At 46.7% G+C, this 15,902-nt stretch overlaps 2 protein-coding genes and 1 non-coding gene across 8 annotated transcripts in view; 2 read left to right on the top strand and 1 right to left on the bottom strand.

The window, feature by feature from the left end:
- Window positions 1–242: 242 nt before the first annotated feature.
- RPL32 (ribosomal protein L32) lies at window positions 243–5,589 on the top strand. 2 transcript variants are annotated; one of them, XM_027584165.1, is made up of 4 exons: window positions 243–317; window positions 1,632–1,732; window positions 2,372–2,553; window positions 5,411–5,589. In XM_027584165.1, the coding sequence occupies exons 2-4, from the start codon at window positions 1,637–1,639 to the stop codon at window positions 5,538–5,540; spliced, it is 408 nt and encodes a 135-aa protein (XP_027439966.1). In that variant the 5' UTR covers window positions 243–317; window positions 1,632–1,636; the 3' UTR covers window positions 5,541–5,589. The 2 variants fall into 2 exon arrangements, with proteins under 2 accessions (XP_027439966.1, XP_027439967.1); XM_027584166.2 differs by lacking the exon at window positions 243–317 and adding an exon at window positions 641–659.
- On the top strand, window positions 1,425–1,564 carry LOC113919107. Its single transcript, XR_003518836.1, has one exon. It is a non-coding gene; the product is annotated as a small nucleolar RNA SNORA7 (small nucleolar RNA).
- Window positions 5,590–6,541: 952 nt separating the features above from the next.
- CAND2 (cullin associated and neddylation dissociated 2 (putative)) overlaps window positions 6,542–15,902 on the bottom strand; it is a 32,644-nt gene continuing 23,283 nt past the window's right edge. For 4 of the 5 annotated variants that reach the window (XM_027584160.2, XM_027584164.2, XM_027584162.2 and 1 more), the window contains exons 12-15: window positions 14,182–14,351; window positions 12,760–12,924; window positions 10,765–10,872; window positions 6,542–8,650 (exon numbers count right to left, since the gene is read on the bottom strand). In XM_027584160.2, the coding sequence (XP_027439961.2) occupies window positions 8,423–8,650; window positions 10,765–10,872; window positions 12,760–12,924; window positions 14,182–14,351 (671 nt within the window). In that variant the 3' untranslated portion in view covers window positions 6,542–8,422. The remainder of the gene's footprint in view (window positions 8,651–10,764; window positions 10,873–12,759; window positions 12,925–14,181; window positions 14,352–15,902) is intronic. The other variant, XM_027584161.2, reaches the window with a different exon arrangement.

The raw sequence follows: 15,902 nt of genomic DNA, 5'->3' as shown, positions 1-15,902 counted from the left end.
ATTTCTGGCGGAAGTGTATGTCCCCCACCAGGTCTTAGAAGCTCGGAAAGAATTCCAAATAGTCTACGTAGTCCCAACAGAAGGTATGAAAAATTCTACTACGCTGAGATATTAATATCTAGGAAACAAAGGTATCCCTCGACTTTTTTTCAGTATTATTTTTCTCAGGTGTCTCTCTTTTCTTTGAAGAACCAGGAACCGGAAGTGCTCTTTTTTCCCTGCCAGGACCCAGAGGTTAAGTCCCATCAGCCCTCGCGCGCCACCTTCCTCTCTTTTTCTCGGCGCTGCCTGTGGAGGTGGTCGCCATCTGTTACTGGGTGAGTTTTAATCGTTGGCCATCCGCATTTCCACGGCCATCATCTGAACGTATCGCTTCGTGGTGAGGAGGCTTGCCCTTCCAAGCAGTCGTCTTGGTGGGCTTTGTCTTTGTCCGTTGGCTGGAGTACGTACACGAACGGAACGAAGCGGCCCAGCCGATGGTGGAGATTGGCTTCCCGGGGCCACTTGCCCTCCTACGGAGGCCGCCTGGTGCCTCCCTTAGGGTTGCGGATAGCTTGTTTGAGCCCTGGGAGTGAAGGTCGCTGTCGGGTCTAGACTGAGGGGGCCGTGGAGCGACCCGAGGGTTCCGATTTGATGACTGGAATAGTCGGATCACCTTGGTCAGTGATGTGTGCCCGCGTGTATTTTCTGTTTGCGCTGACCGACGCCCCCTCCTCCGCAGTTTTCCGGTCTGGGGGGTTGCTGCTGCGGCCGGGTCACCTAACAGACCAACCACCATGAGCTGCGAGTCTATTGGTTCCGTTAACAGAAATGCTGATGGCGGGTCAGGGTCTCAGAATATAAAACGGCGTCCTTGTCTTTGAGGAAATAATGTTGGGGGCGGGAGTGCATTCGTTTACCGAACACGACGTTTGCTGAGCACTTAGCCGGGTGCTAAACAAGGAAATAGAGGCGGTGAGGAGACGAGAATAAAAAGTGTGTTGCAGGAGAAAAAGAATAGGGTAACCGGGAAGGCCTCACTGAGGAGGGTTTTAAATTGAGACTCGGATGATCTCCAGGTAGAACAGGAAGTTCAGAGGTCTAGAAACATAGGTACATCGTGATTTTGTAGGCCTGTTATGAGGGAATTGCAGAGCAACAGCATTCGGGGAAACACAGGTTTCTCTTTACATCTGTTTGGGTTCAGTCATTGCAGGCATTCAATGTGCGGGATCATTCCTATTTTACAGGTGTGAAAGAACTAGCCCCCGGTTCTTGTAGGTTGCCCAAGTTCTGCATAACCAAAAGGAAATTGGACCATCTGGGGTTTGGGACATTGGAAGTGGGATATGCTGCCCTGTGCAAGCTGAGAACGTTTGGGGGTCGATTGGTGTTAGATCAGCTGTTGGCATTCTTCCTTGGCTTTAGTAGGTGAGGTGACTCCTGACCTCCCAGGATCGCGTCTGGAGAGTGGTTAGTATTCTGCCAGCTTCGGAGTCGGGAGGGAAAGCAAGCCTGGCAGAGGTACCCATTCCATTCCCAGTTTGCTCAGTAGCTGGTGATTGGAAGACACTCTGCAACAATTTTCAACCCCCGAGCAGGAAAGCCTCCTTCCAGGACTGCTTGACACCATCTCTGCGTCTTTCTTAAAGGCATCATGGCTGCCCTCAGACCTCTGGTGAAGCCCAAGATCGTTAAAAAGAGGACCAAGAAGTTCATCCGGCACCAGTCAGACCGCTATGTCAAAATTAAGGTATATATATATATGGTCCCGGGGTGGAAGTGTACTTTGGGATGGAGAAAGGAACTCCTAAATGGGCTCTTGGACTTCTGGCATCACCTGGTCGAGAGATCACCTGTGGCAGATGAACCAGTCTGGTTGGTGGTAGAGCTTTCTAGAAACCCAGGTCTCCCTGAGTATGCCTTACTGGCACTCAGTCACTTGATTATAAATTGAAATTTAAATGATCAGGGACACTTGGCTGTTTTGAGGTGTCTAGTGGCTTGAATCATTTTAGGTGGACTTAAGACGTTGAGAGTAGATTATCCTTATTTTTATGATGAGAAAACTTAACATCTTGAGAGCAGTGCTGAAACCCATGCTCTTCACTCTTCATCTTAACTGTATACACAGTCCCTTCACATTCTATCAGTATGTAGTCTGCTTTTCCTTTGTTGAGGAGTGTGGATGTGAGTCTGTATTCCTGGTAGTCAAATACGGGAGCCTCTATTTTTTTCCACCCAAAAAAAAAATCTAAAGATGTAGTGAAATACTGTAACCCAAAGGCAGCTACTGTTTGGCATATTTCCTTTTCATTGGGTCCCCCCTTTTTTTCCTCCAGAGGGAAGAGTTGTTAGCAAAGACACTAACCCTCCTCTGCGTTTATTTCAGCGCAACTGGCGGAAACCCAGAGGCATTGACAATAGGGTGCGCAGAAGATTCAAGGGCCAGATCTTGATGCCCAACATTGGTTACGGGAGCAACAAGAAAACAAAGCACATGTTGCCCAGTGGCTTCCGGAAGTTCCTAGTCCACAACGTTAAGGAGCTTGAAGTGCTGCTGATGTGCAACAAGTGAGTTGGGTCCCACCTCTGGGTTCAGGTGTCAGAATTCTGCATCTGTGAGCATTTTTGGTAGGGACTCTAGACTTAATAGAATGCATTTGGAAGAGTTGTATATTCTCTCGGGAGCTAAAAGAATGCATGTTGGGGACTTTGAAGTGTTTGCTTTGCTGGAGCAGGGTAAGGGAACTTGTCCTGAAAAGTGTAGAGACCCAAGATCTGGAAAGAGAAGGACTTTGCCCAATAATAAAAACACTGGTATCCTTTTTGGCAGTTCTTTGCAGAACATTGCTTTATGTGGAGGTAGGGGGTAGATCAAATACAGCCTCAGACCTAAGGGGTACTTCATGCTGTGGCCATGGGTATCTTCCTTCAGAAATCTGCAGGAACGGACGACTTGCTGCCTGATTAAGAGCTTTGTGATCTGAGGTGGAGAAAAGAAAGAAGACTTGGCTGTTAGAGGATGGCTTACACAAAGTTGTAGACATGCAGGAGTGCATGGAGGGTTCACAGCATTACTTCCAAGTATTTTGAGAAAGTTAGACAATTCATGAGCTCTGTGTGAGAGAGACTTGTGGTCTGCTTAGACTAAAACTAGGGCAGTGGGATGAGAAAATACTTCACGTGGGAAGTGATTTAGATGCTTTGAATCTGGATTGGAGGGAATGGTGGGTTTTTTTGGTTAAGCAGAGGACCATTTTCTTTCCTTTCTATTAAACTGAAGCTGAAAACCTGTGTATTCCTAATTAGGACATGGAAAGGGTGACTAACTGTAGCGCCTATGTGTGCTTGCTTACAAAGATCTTTTTTATCTATAGCGATTGTAGACACAAGTAATAGAAATAAACGAAGCCATTATTCTCACTTTGTGGTTGAGTTTTCTAAGTTGGGAATTTAACTGGGTGTTGGAATGCTGGAAATTTTCCTTAGAAAATCCTTGGGTGAGCATAGGAATTAGGGATGACTGCCCAAACTGCAACTAGGTGGTTGGAGAATTGTGACAGAAAGATGCAGTACCTGTTGTGTAGCGGAAATGCAGTGCAGATGTCGCTTGTTGCCACAAAGATAATCTTTAAATAGCTTGGCAGTTTGTGTCAGGAGCCATAGAAATATTTGAAACCTATGACCTTAAATCCACAAGTTCCATTTCTGGATATTTATCCCTAAATGAAAAGCATTTTGAAACAATTGATCAATTGTTCGATTCAGTTTGAACATTTGAAAATATAATTTGTGAATGGTGGGAGTACAAGCGCTGGGTGGAGTGTTACACATGTATTTAAAATGATTGTCATGTGTGGGGAAAATGCCCAGACATGTAAGTATTTAAGACGATATGTATAGTGATTGATTGGTTATTAAATACACATGGGGATAAGGACTTGGCGGTATTTGGGGGGGAGATTTCAGTGTTGAAAAACAGATTATGGAAACATTTCAAAATAATAGCTATTTTGAGGGGTGCCTGGGTGGCTCAGTCGTTAAGCGTCTGCCTTCCGCTCAGGTCAAGATCCCAGGGTCCTGGGATTGAGCCCCGCATTGCACTCCCTGCTCAGCGGGGGGCCTGCTTCTCCCTCTTCCTCCCCCCCCTGCTTGTGTTCCTTCTCATGCTGTCTCTTTCTCTGTCAAATAAATTTTAAAAATCTTAAAAAAAAATACATATATATATGTATACACACATATATAGCTATTTTGAGCTTGAGTGGACTCCTTCATAGAAGATAAAAATTCTTTGGGTTTGCTTGTCTCGCACTGGTAAGCTATTTTGCTAGAGTTTTTAAAAAGGACTTATGTTCATTGCCTGATTTAGTCACTCCTTATAGCTTTCTTTCTCTCTTTGCTGAAATTCCTCCAGGGGTAGAGTGTCCTTTTTTAAGATTTTTATTTTGGGGCTCCTGGCTGGCTCAGTCGGTAAAGCATGCGACTCTTGATCTTAGGATCGTGAGTTCAAGCTCCACGTTGAGCATGGAGCTTACTTAATACTTAAAAGATTTTTTTTTTTTTTAAGTAAGCTCTACACCCAACTTGGGGCTTGAACTTGCAACCCTGAAATCAGAGTCACATGCTCTACCAACCGAGCCAGCCAGGTGCCCCTAGAGTGTCTTTTCTTAACCTCCTGTTGATGGTGTCCTAAATCATTTCACTGAAATGTGCTCATTAGGCCAATTTGTTACCAAACTGGGGCCTGGTGCAGCTGTGAAGAATGAATAGGTTAGAACAGTATCTGGCAGCCAGATAACTTGGGAAATACTCGGTATAGCTACTTGCTGGGTGACTTCAGGCAATGTTACTTCTCAATTTGAATTTTGTCTGCAGCAGTCAAACAAGTAAAATGTTAATGTCTAGGCCAGGAAATCCTTGGCTTAATCAGACCGTTGGATTCTGCTCTTGCTTACTTCGCAGAGAATTTAAGAACTTGACGGGCAAGTCCAAGCTCCCTGAGACTGCCCTGTGTTGGGCGGATTGACTGAAAGGATTGGGGGAGAACGTTTGAACTTGGAATCTGGGGCTGAGCCATCCTAGCCCTGTCCATTTCTAAATATCTGACTTGGGAATTCACTTCTTCCTTTAAGGGTCATGGTTTGTAAGAGGAGGCAATACCTGGATTACAAGTCTGCTTTTAAGGATTAAATGAGGGGACAATGAGTACTTCTGTCCCTGCCAGGGAATACTTGAAGATTCAAGCCTTACTGCTGGTACCATGGAATTTAGGAAAGTTAGGATTTGGGACTGTGTCGGTCGTCTTCATCAGCTTTGCCAGTGCCCTCATGGCTCTGGAGGTGATGTGACCCAAAACCACTGCCCTCCCAGGGAAACTCAGGAGTGTGTGTTCATCTGGCTTGCTCCTTACTAACTGCTTCTCTTCCAGATCTTACTGTGCAGAGATTGCTCACAACGTCTCCTCCAAGAACCGCAAAGCTATTGTGGAAAGAGCAGCCCAGTTGGCAATCAGAGTCACCAATCCCAACGCCAGGCTGCGCAGCGAAGAAAATGAATAGACAGCTTGTTGTGCACATCATATTTGTGTTAATAAAACCATAAAACCTACCATCTGGCATTTGACTCTTTGGTTTTACTCTTCAGTTTCTTACCCTGACAACTTGTCATGGAGACTTTTTTTTTTTAAAGATTTTATTTATTTGAGAGAGAATGTGAGATAGCACGAGAGGGAAGAGGAGAGGGAGAAGCAGACTCCCTGCTGAGCAAGGAGCCCGATGTGGGACTCAATCCTGGGACTCCAGGATCATCACCTGAGCCGAAGGCAGTTGCTTAACCAGCTGAGCCACCCAGGCGCCCATCATGGAGATTATTCTTGTCCTGATGAATGCTCTGTGGAATCCTCCATTTGGAAGGGGTTTATAAAGGACACTTAATTCTTCATAGGGCACAGGCCTCTGGTGCCCAGAGCAGCCTTGTCAGCTCCAGTTGGGGCTGGGGAAGAGGGGTTGGGAGAGACTTGGGCTTCAGACCAAGGAAGGATCTAAGACCTTTGATTGAAGGACCTTGCAGCTCAGAGCAAGTGTACTCATCCTTAGCCCCGCTTTGTAAATTTTTGGATGATGGTCACTGTATGTAGTTCTTGTGAGGTAGCTTCTGAACAAAAACATGACAGGATGACCCACAAATCCCTCTACGATCAGCCTTGGATATCCGAAGATAACTTTTGGTCTCCCTTTTATAACCCTCTCCCAGCTTGCTGCTTCAGGTAATTTAACAGCAGTTTCTGAAGGTGTGGGATCCTTAACATCATTGGGCCTCTTGATCGGTACTCAGGATTTAATGATCAAACTGCCTTTTCAACTACAGCCCTAAACCTTAGGCCTCAAAAGCTAGAATTTAGCTGTGTGAATTACAGGCATACCTCTTGAGATACTGAGGTCCGGTTTGGTTTCAAACCACTGATAAGTCAAAGGCATTTTCTGGTTTCTGAGTGCATATAAAAGTTCTGTTTATACCATTAATTTATTACGTGCAATAGCATGTCTAGACAATGCATACCTTAATTTAAAAAGTTTATTGCAAAAACTGCTAACCGTCTATTGCAAAAGTGCTAAACATCTTTGAGTTGTAATCTTGGCTGGTGGAAGGTCTTACCTCCATGTTGATGGCTCCTGAATGATCAGAGTGGTGGCTGCTGAAGGCTGGGGTGACTGTGGCAATTTCTTAAAATTAAGACCATGAGGTTTACTGCATTGACTGAGCCAAGAATGATTTCTCTGTAGCATGATACTGTTAGCACTTCACCCAGAGAGCTTTCAAAATTAGAGTCCCCTCAGAACCTGCCACTGTTTTATCAACTAAGTTGATGTAATATTCTTCAGTTCTTTGTTATTTCAACAGTCTCACAGCATCTTGACCAGGAGTAGATACCATCTCAAATTCTTTGTTCATAAGGAGCAACCCCATTAGAGTTCTCATGAAGTTGTAGCAATTCAGTCACATCTTCAGGCACTGGCAGTAACAACGATAACATCACCATAATAATGAAAAAGTGAAACATTCTGAGAATTAACAAAATACGACTAAGCAAATGCTGTTGGGAAAAACTTCGCTCAACACAGGGTTGCCACAAACCTTCAATTTGTAAAAAACTCAATATTTGCAAAGCACAATAAAGTGAGGCATGTCTATAAGGTTATGATCGCACTTTTCTAAGAACTGGTAGCGAGTGGCAGTAGTCCTGGGATATGGCATGAGGTACTCCAGAACAAGACGGTTGCTTATAGGGTGTTTGTTTTTTCCCTACCAGCCTGGTCAACTGAACAGAAACACTAGCCTGCTTAATGTTCTTGGCATGCTAGCCGTGAGTGGATTTAAGTCCCTTAAATTGGGTAGGTAAATTACAGGTTGCCTGCCTCCAGTTTAAAGCCTAGTCTGAAACATTTGAGTTAACTGTTGGTCGTTTTCATAATTTCTTTAAATTGACTTGGGAAGTATACTAACAGCAGTCTACTGAGTAGAGGAAGTGTGCAGAGAAAAAATAACACTAGGATCTCCTTTATTAACCTGGGATAGCACAGAAAATTCTTTAGCCTATTGTGTAATATTTGTGTCTTCAATATTAAAAACTAGAAACCACATGTTCAAAATCATCCTTAGAAGGACACAAACCAACTGGTTACACCTAGGTGGGTGACATGAAAGGGGGTCTCTACTTTCTTTGTGTTTATTCCCAGTTGGCTACATAAGAGTTTTGAAATTAGAAAAAAAAAATTAGATCTAATTCCCTATCCTGACCCCCTCCCCCTGCAAAAAACCAAATTTCAGATTCATTACTGCCAATTAGAAAGTAAAGCATTTTGAATTCTAAAATGTGAACAGCTCAGAGAAGTAGCTTGAGTCTTTAAGATGCCCAGCTGGAGCACTAATGTTTGGCCTATTAGATCAAGTGAAGTGAAAAGTGGGAAGAGGTGTGAGTGACAATTATGGGACACGGGTGGGCAGGAAGGCCAGCCTTCCTCCTAACCTTCCACAGGTTAGGAGGCTGCCTCCTAACCTTCCGCAGCTGTGAGCACAAGCATATTTCTAAACACTACTTAGTCCTTTGTGAGGCAGGGACTCCCCGCTTTGAAGGTACAGACCTTCGCCCCTGTGTGAAGTCAGTCACACATCCGTGTTTGTTCGGAAGGGCTTGGAAAACGTCCCTGCCCTGTTTCTTTGAATGACTGTCCTGAGTTAAAGGGCAGCCTTGCAGCTCCTGCTGGGGGCCTCGAGTTGGGGGTCCCTGGAGAAGGCACTGTAAGCCCCAACCAGGAGCAGGAGGGCCCCCAGGGAGATGAAAGGAGGTAAGTAGAGGCTTGTGGTGGGCAGGGGGACCGGTGAGGCCTCGGGATTGGGTAGGCCCCCCTGAGTAAGGGCCCACCTGGGGGCAGGGGGAGGACTAGCTGAGCTCCATCGAGTCTGTGCTGGGGGCTGAAGCAGAATCCTTCTGGATGCTTTCAAAGAGGGCAGCAAGTTCAGGGTTGGATCGGATTTGGAAAGAGAAGTCAGCCATGATGGGGCTTTTCCCTACTTCCGGGATGGTCAGCAGGGCGGCCACGGCCCTCATTGCGGAGCGTTTCAGCTCGTCTTGCTTCTCAAATTCCTGCTTCACGGAACCAGCTTTGACCTAAAGTAGGAAACAACAATTCATCCTTTATTGAACCTAGCCTCGCGCCACAGCTGCCTCACTGGTCTCTGGATTCCTCCAACCACCTGTAAAATCCTTCCCAGTTTAAATCACAGCACACTCCCCTACTTCTGTCTCTGTGGTTCCAGCCTCCTGAGGTTTCTTCTGCGCTTTTTACCCTGGCGGGTTTCTCCAGAGGGGGATTCTTTGTCATTAAATCAACTTCAAGTTCACCTAGGAGGCCTCTGACCAACCAATCTAAACTGCCCACCTTTCTGTTTATTAATAAATAATTGGATGGTGACAAATGCTGTAAAGTGTTCAGTTAGTTATCTCCTTCCCCTGACAGGAGGATTCAGCCTATCTCTTCTTACTGTGCTTAAAACAGGCTCTCGGTACCATATGACTTAACTCAATGACTGGGTCGCCGTGACAGTCACCTAGCTGGCCTCGTCCCCCCTACTCAGGTGCCTACCCCTGCAAGCTACTCTGCATGGGGAAACTCCTCAAACTGCCTTGCCTGCCTGTTTCTTCATCCCCCACCCTCTCCCACTTACTCAAGAGAATTTCAGAATTGCCCCACTCCTTAGGGAATAAAGTCCAAATTCCTCTCAAGGCCCCCGACTTAGCCCAGACAAAGACTCTTCCCCCTGAAGAGTCCAGTGTAGAGGTTAAGAGCTTGGCATTGGGGCTGGACAGTCTTGGGTTCGAATGGCTCCTCCCTGTAAGTGCTGTGACTTCAGGTCCTCACTGTGAGTTGCACTTCCCTTTCTGTATGGAAAGAGCCTCCTTTCCGTAGAGTTGCTTTGAGGGTTAAATGGCTTAACACAGGTCCACACCCCTTGCTCTGAAACCCTTGGGGCTAGGTGTGCTTTTGGAATTCAGGATTTGTGGGGGGGGTGGGTTAGAAAGGGGATAGTGTGCAGATAACATGGTACAATATCCTGTAATCAAATGCATGAATATTTCCCCTACTAAATGAAAAATGAAAGAATATTACGGGTGTCACAATGAGAGAGAAATAAAAGTCATAAACAGCCTCAGGCCAGTTCAAGTCAAGTTTTGTTGCCAAACAAGTTCCAGAGCTTTGTTAAGTTTCAGTGGATGAGGGATTGTGGACATGGATGCAGCAAGTTCTCATCTCAGTGCCTGACAAAAAGAGTCCTCTGCAGCCAGACTGAGTGGCCTATGTGTGGGCCTCAGATCAAAGCTCCTCTTGCCATCTGGGCTGAGTGAAGCGGGATCTGCAGCCCTTCCCTGTGAACTGGGATCTTTCTCCATGCTGAATGGCTCAAAGAAAATTAGAAATGATTTGGCCACTGAAACGGTCAAGACTGCAAGGGCCCTGCAGAACCAGTGTTTCCTTTGACTTCATACCCGGCATATGTTACAAACGGAAACTTACAAGGCAGGTTTCTATCTCTTAAGAAATGACCAATTTTATCTGTTTAATCGACAGATTTTATTTTATTGGAAAAGGTTTTGCTACTTGAAAACCACTGTTCTATGGGTATCTCTCCTCTTTAAGCTCCAATCTGAAATCTTTTTGGTTAATGCCTACCCTTTCAAAACCCAAATTAGTTCTTGCAGTCACCAGGTAATTACTGGATACCCCCTGGGTGTGCCAGCTCGGTTCCCAACACTGCAGCTTGCCCCCAGGCCTCCCTCTCCAGATCCTTCCCCTGGATCCTTGAGGCACTCCAGCCTAGCAGCAACTCTGCCCTGTATCAATCAACCAATCAATAGTTTCTCTCTTTCCAGGAGTCTGACTCGGTTTCCCAATTAGGATGTGGGAGTAGGGAACCCACCACGTTCAATGTTGTATCCCTAGTACCTTGCAACAAGGCCCAGCACCCAGGAAATGTTTAATGAATGAAAGAAAGAGCCGGCTTTGAATCCCAGCTCTGCAATTTACTAGCTGGGTAGCCTAGGTCCATAACTTGACCTCTCGGAGTCTCTGTTCCTCTGTGTACACAGTGGTGACAATAAGAAATACTTTATAGGATGATGACAACGATTAAATGAAGCACTTCTATCACCACCTATAAATGATAACTGTGAGAAATCTGCAGGGGTGCCCAGGGCTAAGTGGGGTAGGGGACATGGGAAGGTACCTTGGCGGTGCAGGTGGCCCTGAGTGGCTCAATGAGCCGGTCCACTCTCTGCAGAACAGGTGCGGGACACAGGGTAGCCAGTCGGGCGAGCATGATGAAGGTCAGCATCTGCCCAGGAGGAAGGAGACAGAGTTCATGGTGAAATGGCCCAGGACCAAAAGGAGCAAAGCCCAGGGAAGATCAGAGGCTCTGGTACCAACACCTGGAGCTCAGGTCCAAACTCTAGCACTAATTCCCGCCAGGGCCCTGCCAGAGTCTCTCCCGCTCTGGGCCTCAGTTTCCTTATCTATCAATTATGAATGGCAATGGTTACTATGCCAACTACACCTGGCTGACTTGAGGAGGATCAGATCAGAAGAGGCACCAGGGAGGGGGTGATTCTCCAGCTCAGATGCTCACAGGGCCAGGCAGATACTGTCCATGAGTGAAGAGGGCCAGAGGGCAACTGGGCAGGAGTAAGGAGCCCACACTCCAGACAGCAGCTCTCAGCTCCAGCCAATCGTGGCTGTGGGAATGTGGCCCAGGGCTGACGGCCTGTTTTCAAAACTCTGATGTTCATGGAAGATCTCTCAACTTTTAAATGTTGGCACCCAGTTTAAAAAAAAAAAAAAAAAACCTATGTGTGAGCCAACTAAACACATCTACAGGCCTGGATGTAGCCTGCAGGAGACTTATGGTGGCCTCTTGGGAAAATGGTAGTTCATACAAGCACTCCACAGCATAAAGGATGGTTGTCTACATTCTACGTGCCCTACCCACCCCCACCAGCTGTCTAGCCTGCCCTGACCCCCCGACAACCCACAGCAAAGGAGGGGGACCAGGGCCAGAGCAGCAAAGAGCATGGCATTACACAGCACAAGCTGGGACCCAGGGCTCCTCCACTTGCCCGCTGGTGCCCTTGAACTCGCCAGTTCTCTGGCCTCTCCCCTGTGAAGTGGGCATCCTAAACCCATTGTCCAAAGGGAGAGTGCAGACTCCACAAGGTAACCCTGGGGGCTCAAGAGATGTCATACCCACCTCCTCAACACCAAAAGGAGCCTGGACATTGGGGTCCAAATGTTGCCCTGATGCCCAGGCCGTGTCCTGTGCTCCCAGGGGGGCAGACAAGAGGACAGTGGGGCCAGAACGGGTGAGAGCAGGACAGCCTGGGGAAGACGCCTGTAAAAACAACTGGCTTTTATCAATTGACAGTGGGTCTCGGCCAGCTCTCACGTCAGTGCAAAGGGACCTGGCTCACTCTTCTTAACGCGGCTAGCATTCCGTGACCAGAGGTAGCCAGTTTACTGAGTCAGCCTCTGATGGGTGGACATTCAGGAAGCTTCCAGCTTTCCCCAAGCCCCACAGAGCTGTGAAGAACAATCCTGAACATAAAAACTCTGAACACATTTTTAAGAGTGAGTCCAGAGGCTCTGTTCATGGAGACAGAACTGCTGGGTCAAAGGTGTGTCTAAGAATTCTAAATGTTTCTAGTTACTGCTAAACCATCTTCCAAAGAGCTTGTCCACCGTAGGCTCCTGCCAAAGGTGTTTGAGAGCTTGGCCCTTTTTCTTATTGAAAACGAACAATGCAGAGACATCTGGGTGGCTCAGTCGGTAAAGCATCTGCCTTCGGCTCAGGTTATGATCCCAGGGTCCCAGGAACGAGCCCTGCATTGGGCTCCCTGCTCAGTGGGGAGCCTGCTTCTCCCTCTCCCTCTGCCGCTCCCCCTGCTCATGCTGTCAAATAAATAAAATCTTTAAAAAAAAAAAAAAAAAGAACAATGCAGTTATCTTCATGGGGTGAAGATGGTGGTGACAATAAGAGAAAACGACTTTGTGTGTGCGTCAGAGGGTTGTTGAGGAGATTCCCTGAGTTATGTCCTGCAGGTGCTCAGAACTTCTTCTGGCCCACCATCTGGGGTGGAGAGTGGGGGATAAACAAGCAGTGGGCCCCAGCAGCGCTCGCCTGTCCCCTTGGGACGGGGTGGGCACAGGTCTGGCAGGGGGCCCGTCCTACCCGGATGTCGTAGTGGTCCTTCAGGCCATCCTCCACGTGGTTCAGGAACTCGCAGATGTCCAGCTGGCCCAGGCAGCTCTCAAGCAGCGAGTACATGCACTCAAAGGCTGCCTTCCGCACATCCAGCCCGTCGTCCACCGTGTGCTTAAAGGGCCCCATCTCCACCTGCAGGACGGAAGGATGATGAGGATTACAGGATGTGACCTCCTTTAATCCCTGCTGCACACCCCACCTCCCTCATTCAGTACTGTGTTCTGTCCCTGAATCAAGCCTCGTACTCTCAAGTCTCTTGCCTTTGCTGGGCCTGCAATGCCCTTTGATGATAACAGTAACAGGGGCACCTGGGTGGCTCGGTCGGTTTTAAGTGTCCGACTCTTGGTTTCAGCTCAGGTCATGATCTCGTGGTTGCGGGATCGAGCCCCGCATCAGGCTCTACACTGAGCGCGGCATCTGCTTCAGATTCTCTCTCCCTCCACTCGCTCACACTCACCCCCACCTTTCTAAAATAAATAAATAAAATCTTAAAAGAAACAGAAACAATAATTATTATGGTCTACTGAGCAGTGATAATGTGTCAGCCACTGTGTGAGTGCTTGACAAATGACATTTTGCTCAAGCATCACAACAGCCCTAGGGAGACGGTGTTAATAACATATGAGGAAACTAAGGCTTAGAGAGGTTAATTAACTTGCCCAGAAACACACAGCTAGTCGGTAGCTGAACAAGAATTAAAAACCCAAGTCTCTGAAGCTTTTAACCACAAGGCTCTGTTCTTAATGGTATGCTCCTTCTCACCCCTCAAAGCCCTGCCTAAATGCCCCCTCTTTGGGGAAACTTTCCGAACCCCTCTAAACACAGTCACTTCCTCCTCAGCAATGCCAGCTGGTTCAGACCATTTTATTATATCATGTGATGACAGCTGTTAAGTCACCTTTAATCTCTGCCCCTTAAATCCTTACTTAAGGATTTAAATCGGTTATATAATTGGCAGAATGGGTGTCTCTATTCCTGAGGAGGCCAAGAGCTCCCTGGTGGCAGACACCGTGTCGGGTCCAGCTCTGATCCTGGCACTCTGACACGGGGCTGGCACTCAATGAACACCTGCTGAATGCTGAGTGATAATAAGAAGCACCAACATTTATTGAGGCCGATGGTGGGCCAGAAGTTCTGAGCACCTGCAGGACATAACTCAGGGAATCTCCTCAACAACCCTCTGACGCAGACACAAAGTCGTTTTCTCATTTTGCCTAAGAGAAACTGAGGCTCAGATCAGATTGAATGGTCCTAGGCCCCCGTGCCCAGGGTCACACAACCAGGAAGTGGAGGGGCAGGACTTGACCCAGGCCACAGGCGACCCGAATCCTTGCCACAGCCCCACCAGTCAGGCCCAGGGCTCCCCACTCTGTCCCTCACAGGCTTCACCTCTCGGATGAGGTCCCTGCGGATCTTTGTCTCCTGGTAGAGGAGGGGCAGGATGTCATCCAGCAGGTCCCGGACCAGAGAGGGCTTGTTGTGCACAGCTGAGTTGAAGAAAGCCAGCGTGGCCCGGCGCACGTTCAGGTCTGGGTCCTGCAGGCTCTCCATAAACTCTCCTGATGGAAAGATGAGAGGGGGTGTGTGGGACGGCTCGGGCAAGACACAGACCACCTCCACTCCCTACCTTGGTTATCTGCTGAATGTGAGCTGGGCAGACCTGGCCGCATGGGGGCAAACATGTCCTGAGCATCTACTTTTTTACCAGACACAACAAGTCCTCAGAGCCCAGGTAAGAATGTGAACTAGAGTCTGGCGTGGGTTCAAATCCAGGTTCCGCCACTGCCTAACTATGGGACCTTGGATAGCCTCAAGGTCTTCATCTATAAAATGGGAGTAATAGCAGTACCCATAGTGTAGGACTGTTTTTAAGATTTAAAATGTAGTGATGGGATATATATTTATATACATTTATATATTTTTTATTATATATAGTATATATTTATTTATATAAATTAAATATATATATCAATACATAGAGGGGCTGGCACAGAGCAAGGATTCTATAAATGGTAACTTGATATTATTATAGATAAGGCTCTTGAAGATCAGAGAGATGAAGAAACTTACACATTCACACAGCACTTCTCTGAGTATACCTTTTTATATAGTTCAGACTTTTTAATAACTGTGTTAATGTTCTACATGCTCTATAAATAAAATCAAGAATGAGGGGAATCCCTTAAAAAAGCACAAAAACAACAACCAACCCCCCCTAACTATATTTCAAATGATTAACATAACCACCAGGTTATGAAAGAGTAAAACAACTCAACCAAGTAACTTCCAAAGTATTTTGACTAGATGCCCTCAGACTAAAGACAAAAGCCCTATAAACAAATGCTGACTTTTCACAGATATAAAGGTTAGCCATTCTTGGTCTACTTTCTGTGTATTCTAGAACAAATACCTTATAGATAGCAGGAGCTGGGTTTCTCCCTGTAAGAGAAGGGTATGGAATGGGAAGGAAGGAGGCTAGGAGGAACCCTGCAGTGCTGGACTAGAGAGGAGGTAACTCATGTACATGTGTGTCTGTCTGTGTACACTCAGACACACATATACTCCCCAATTCTGTCTGCTGAGAGGGTCTCGCAGCAACAGCACTCCTGTAGCAATGAGCACACCTAGCGTCCAGGTCTTGGGTTCTAAGTACCATTCTCCCCTCAAAGGAATCAGGGCTCCCTGGAGAAATGGCTGATTCCTGAGCTAGGGCAGGAAAGGTTCAAGGTGAGTCTAGAGCATCTTATTGTGCCAAAAAGTAAGGATACGTTTAAAGGATGATGGAAACCTGTCAACAGAACATTGGAACCAGCCTGAAGGGCCCCCATTGGCCACGTCTGAGACAAGCTTGAGAATCAAATAAACGAAGACAGTAATACATTATAATTCATTGAATGAAACAGGAATCCATGAGTCTATAATGATGTGAATAAATCAATGAATAAATAAATAAGTGAGGGGAGAAGGAAAAGTTCTTCCAGAAAATAGAAGGCAAACTAACAAAAATGAAAGGAATGCTGGAACTGGAAGTCACCATTTGGCAACTGTCAGAAATCACTGAAGCAAGAAAGAAACCACAATGGATGCTGAATGTAGTGGGCAGAAATTTG

The sequence above is a fragment of the Zalophus californianus genome, chromosome 1, assembly GCF_009762305.2.
Source record: "Zalophus californianus isolate mZalCal1 chromosome 1, mZalCal1.pri.v2, whole genome shotgun sequence".
In the NCBI taxonomy this organism is placed as follows: Eukaryota; Metazoa; Chordata; class Mammalia; order Carnivora; family Otariidae; genus Zalophus; species Zalophus californianus.
Note: the sequence above shows the minus strand (reverse complement) of the source record. Positions and strands in the feature narration are given on the sequence as shown.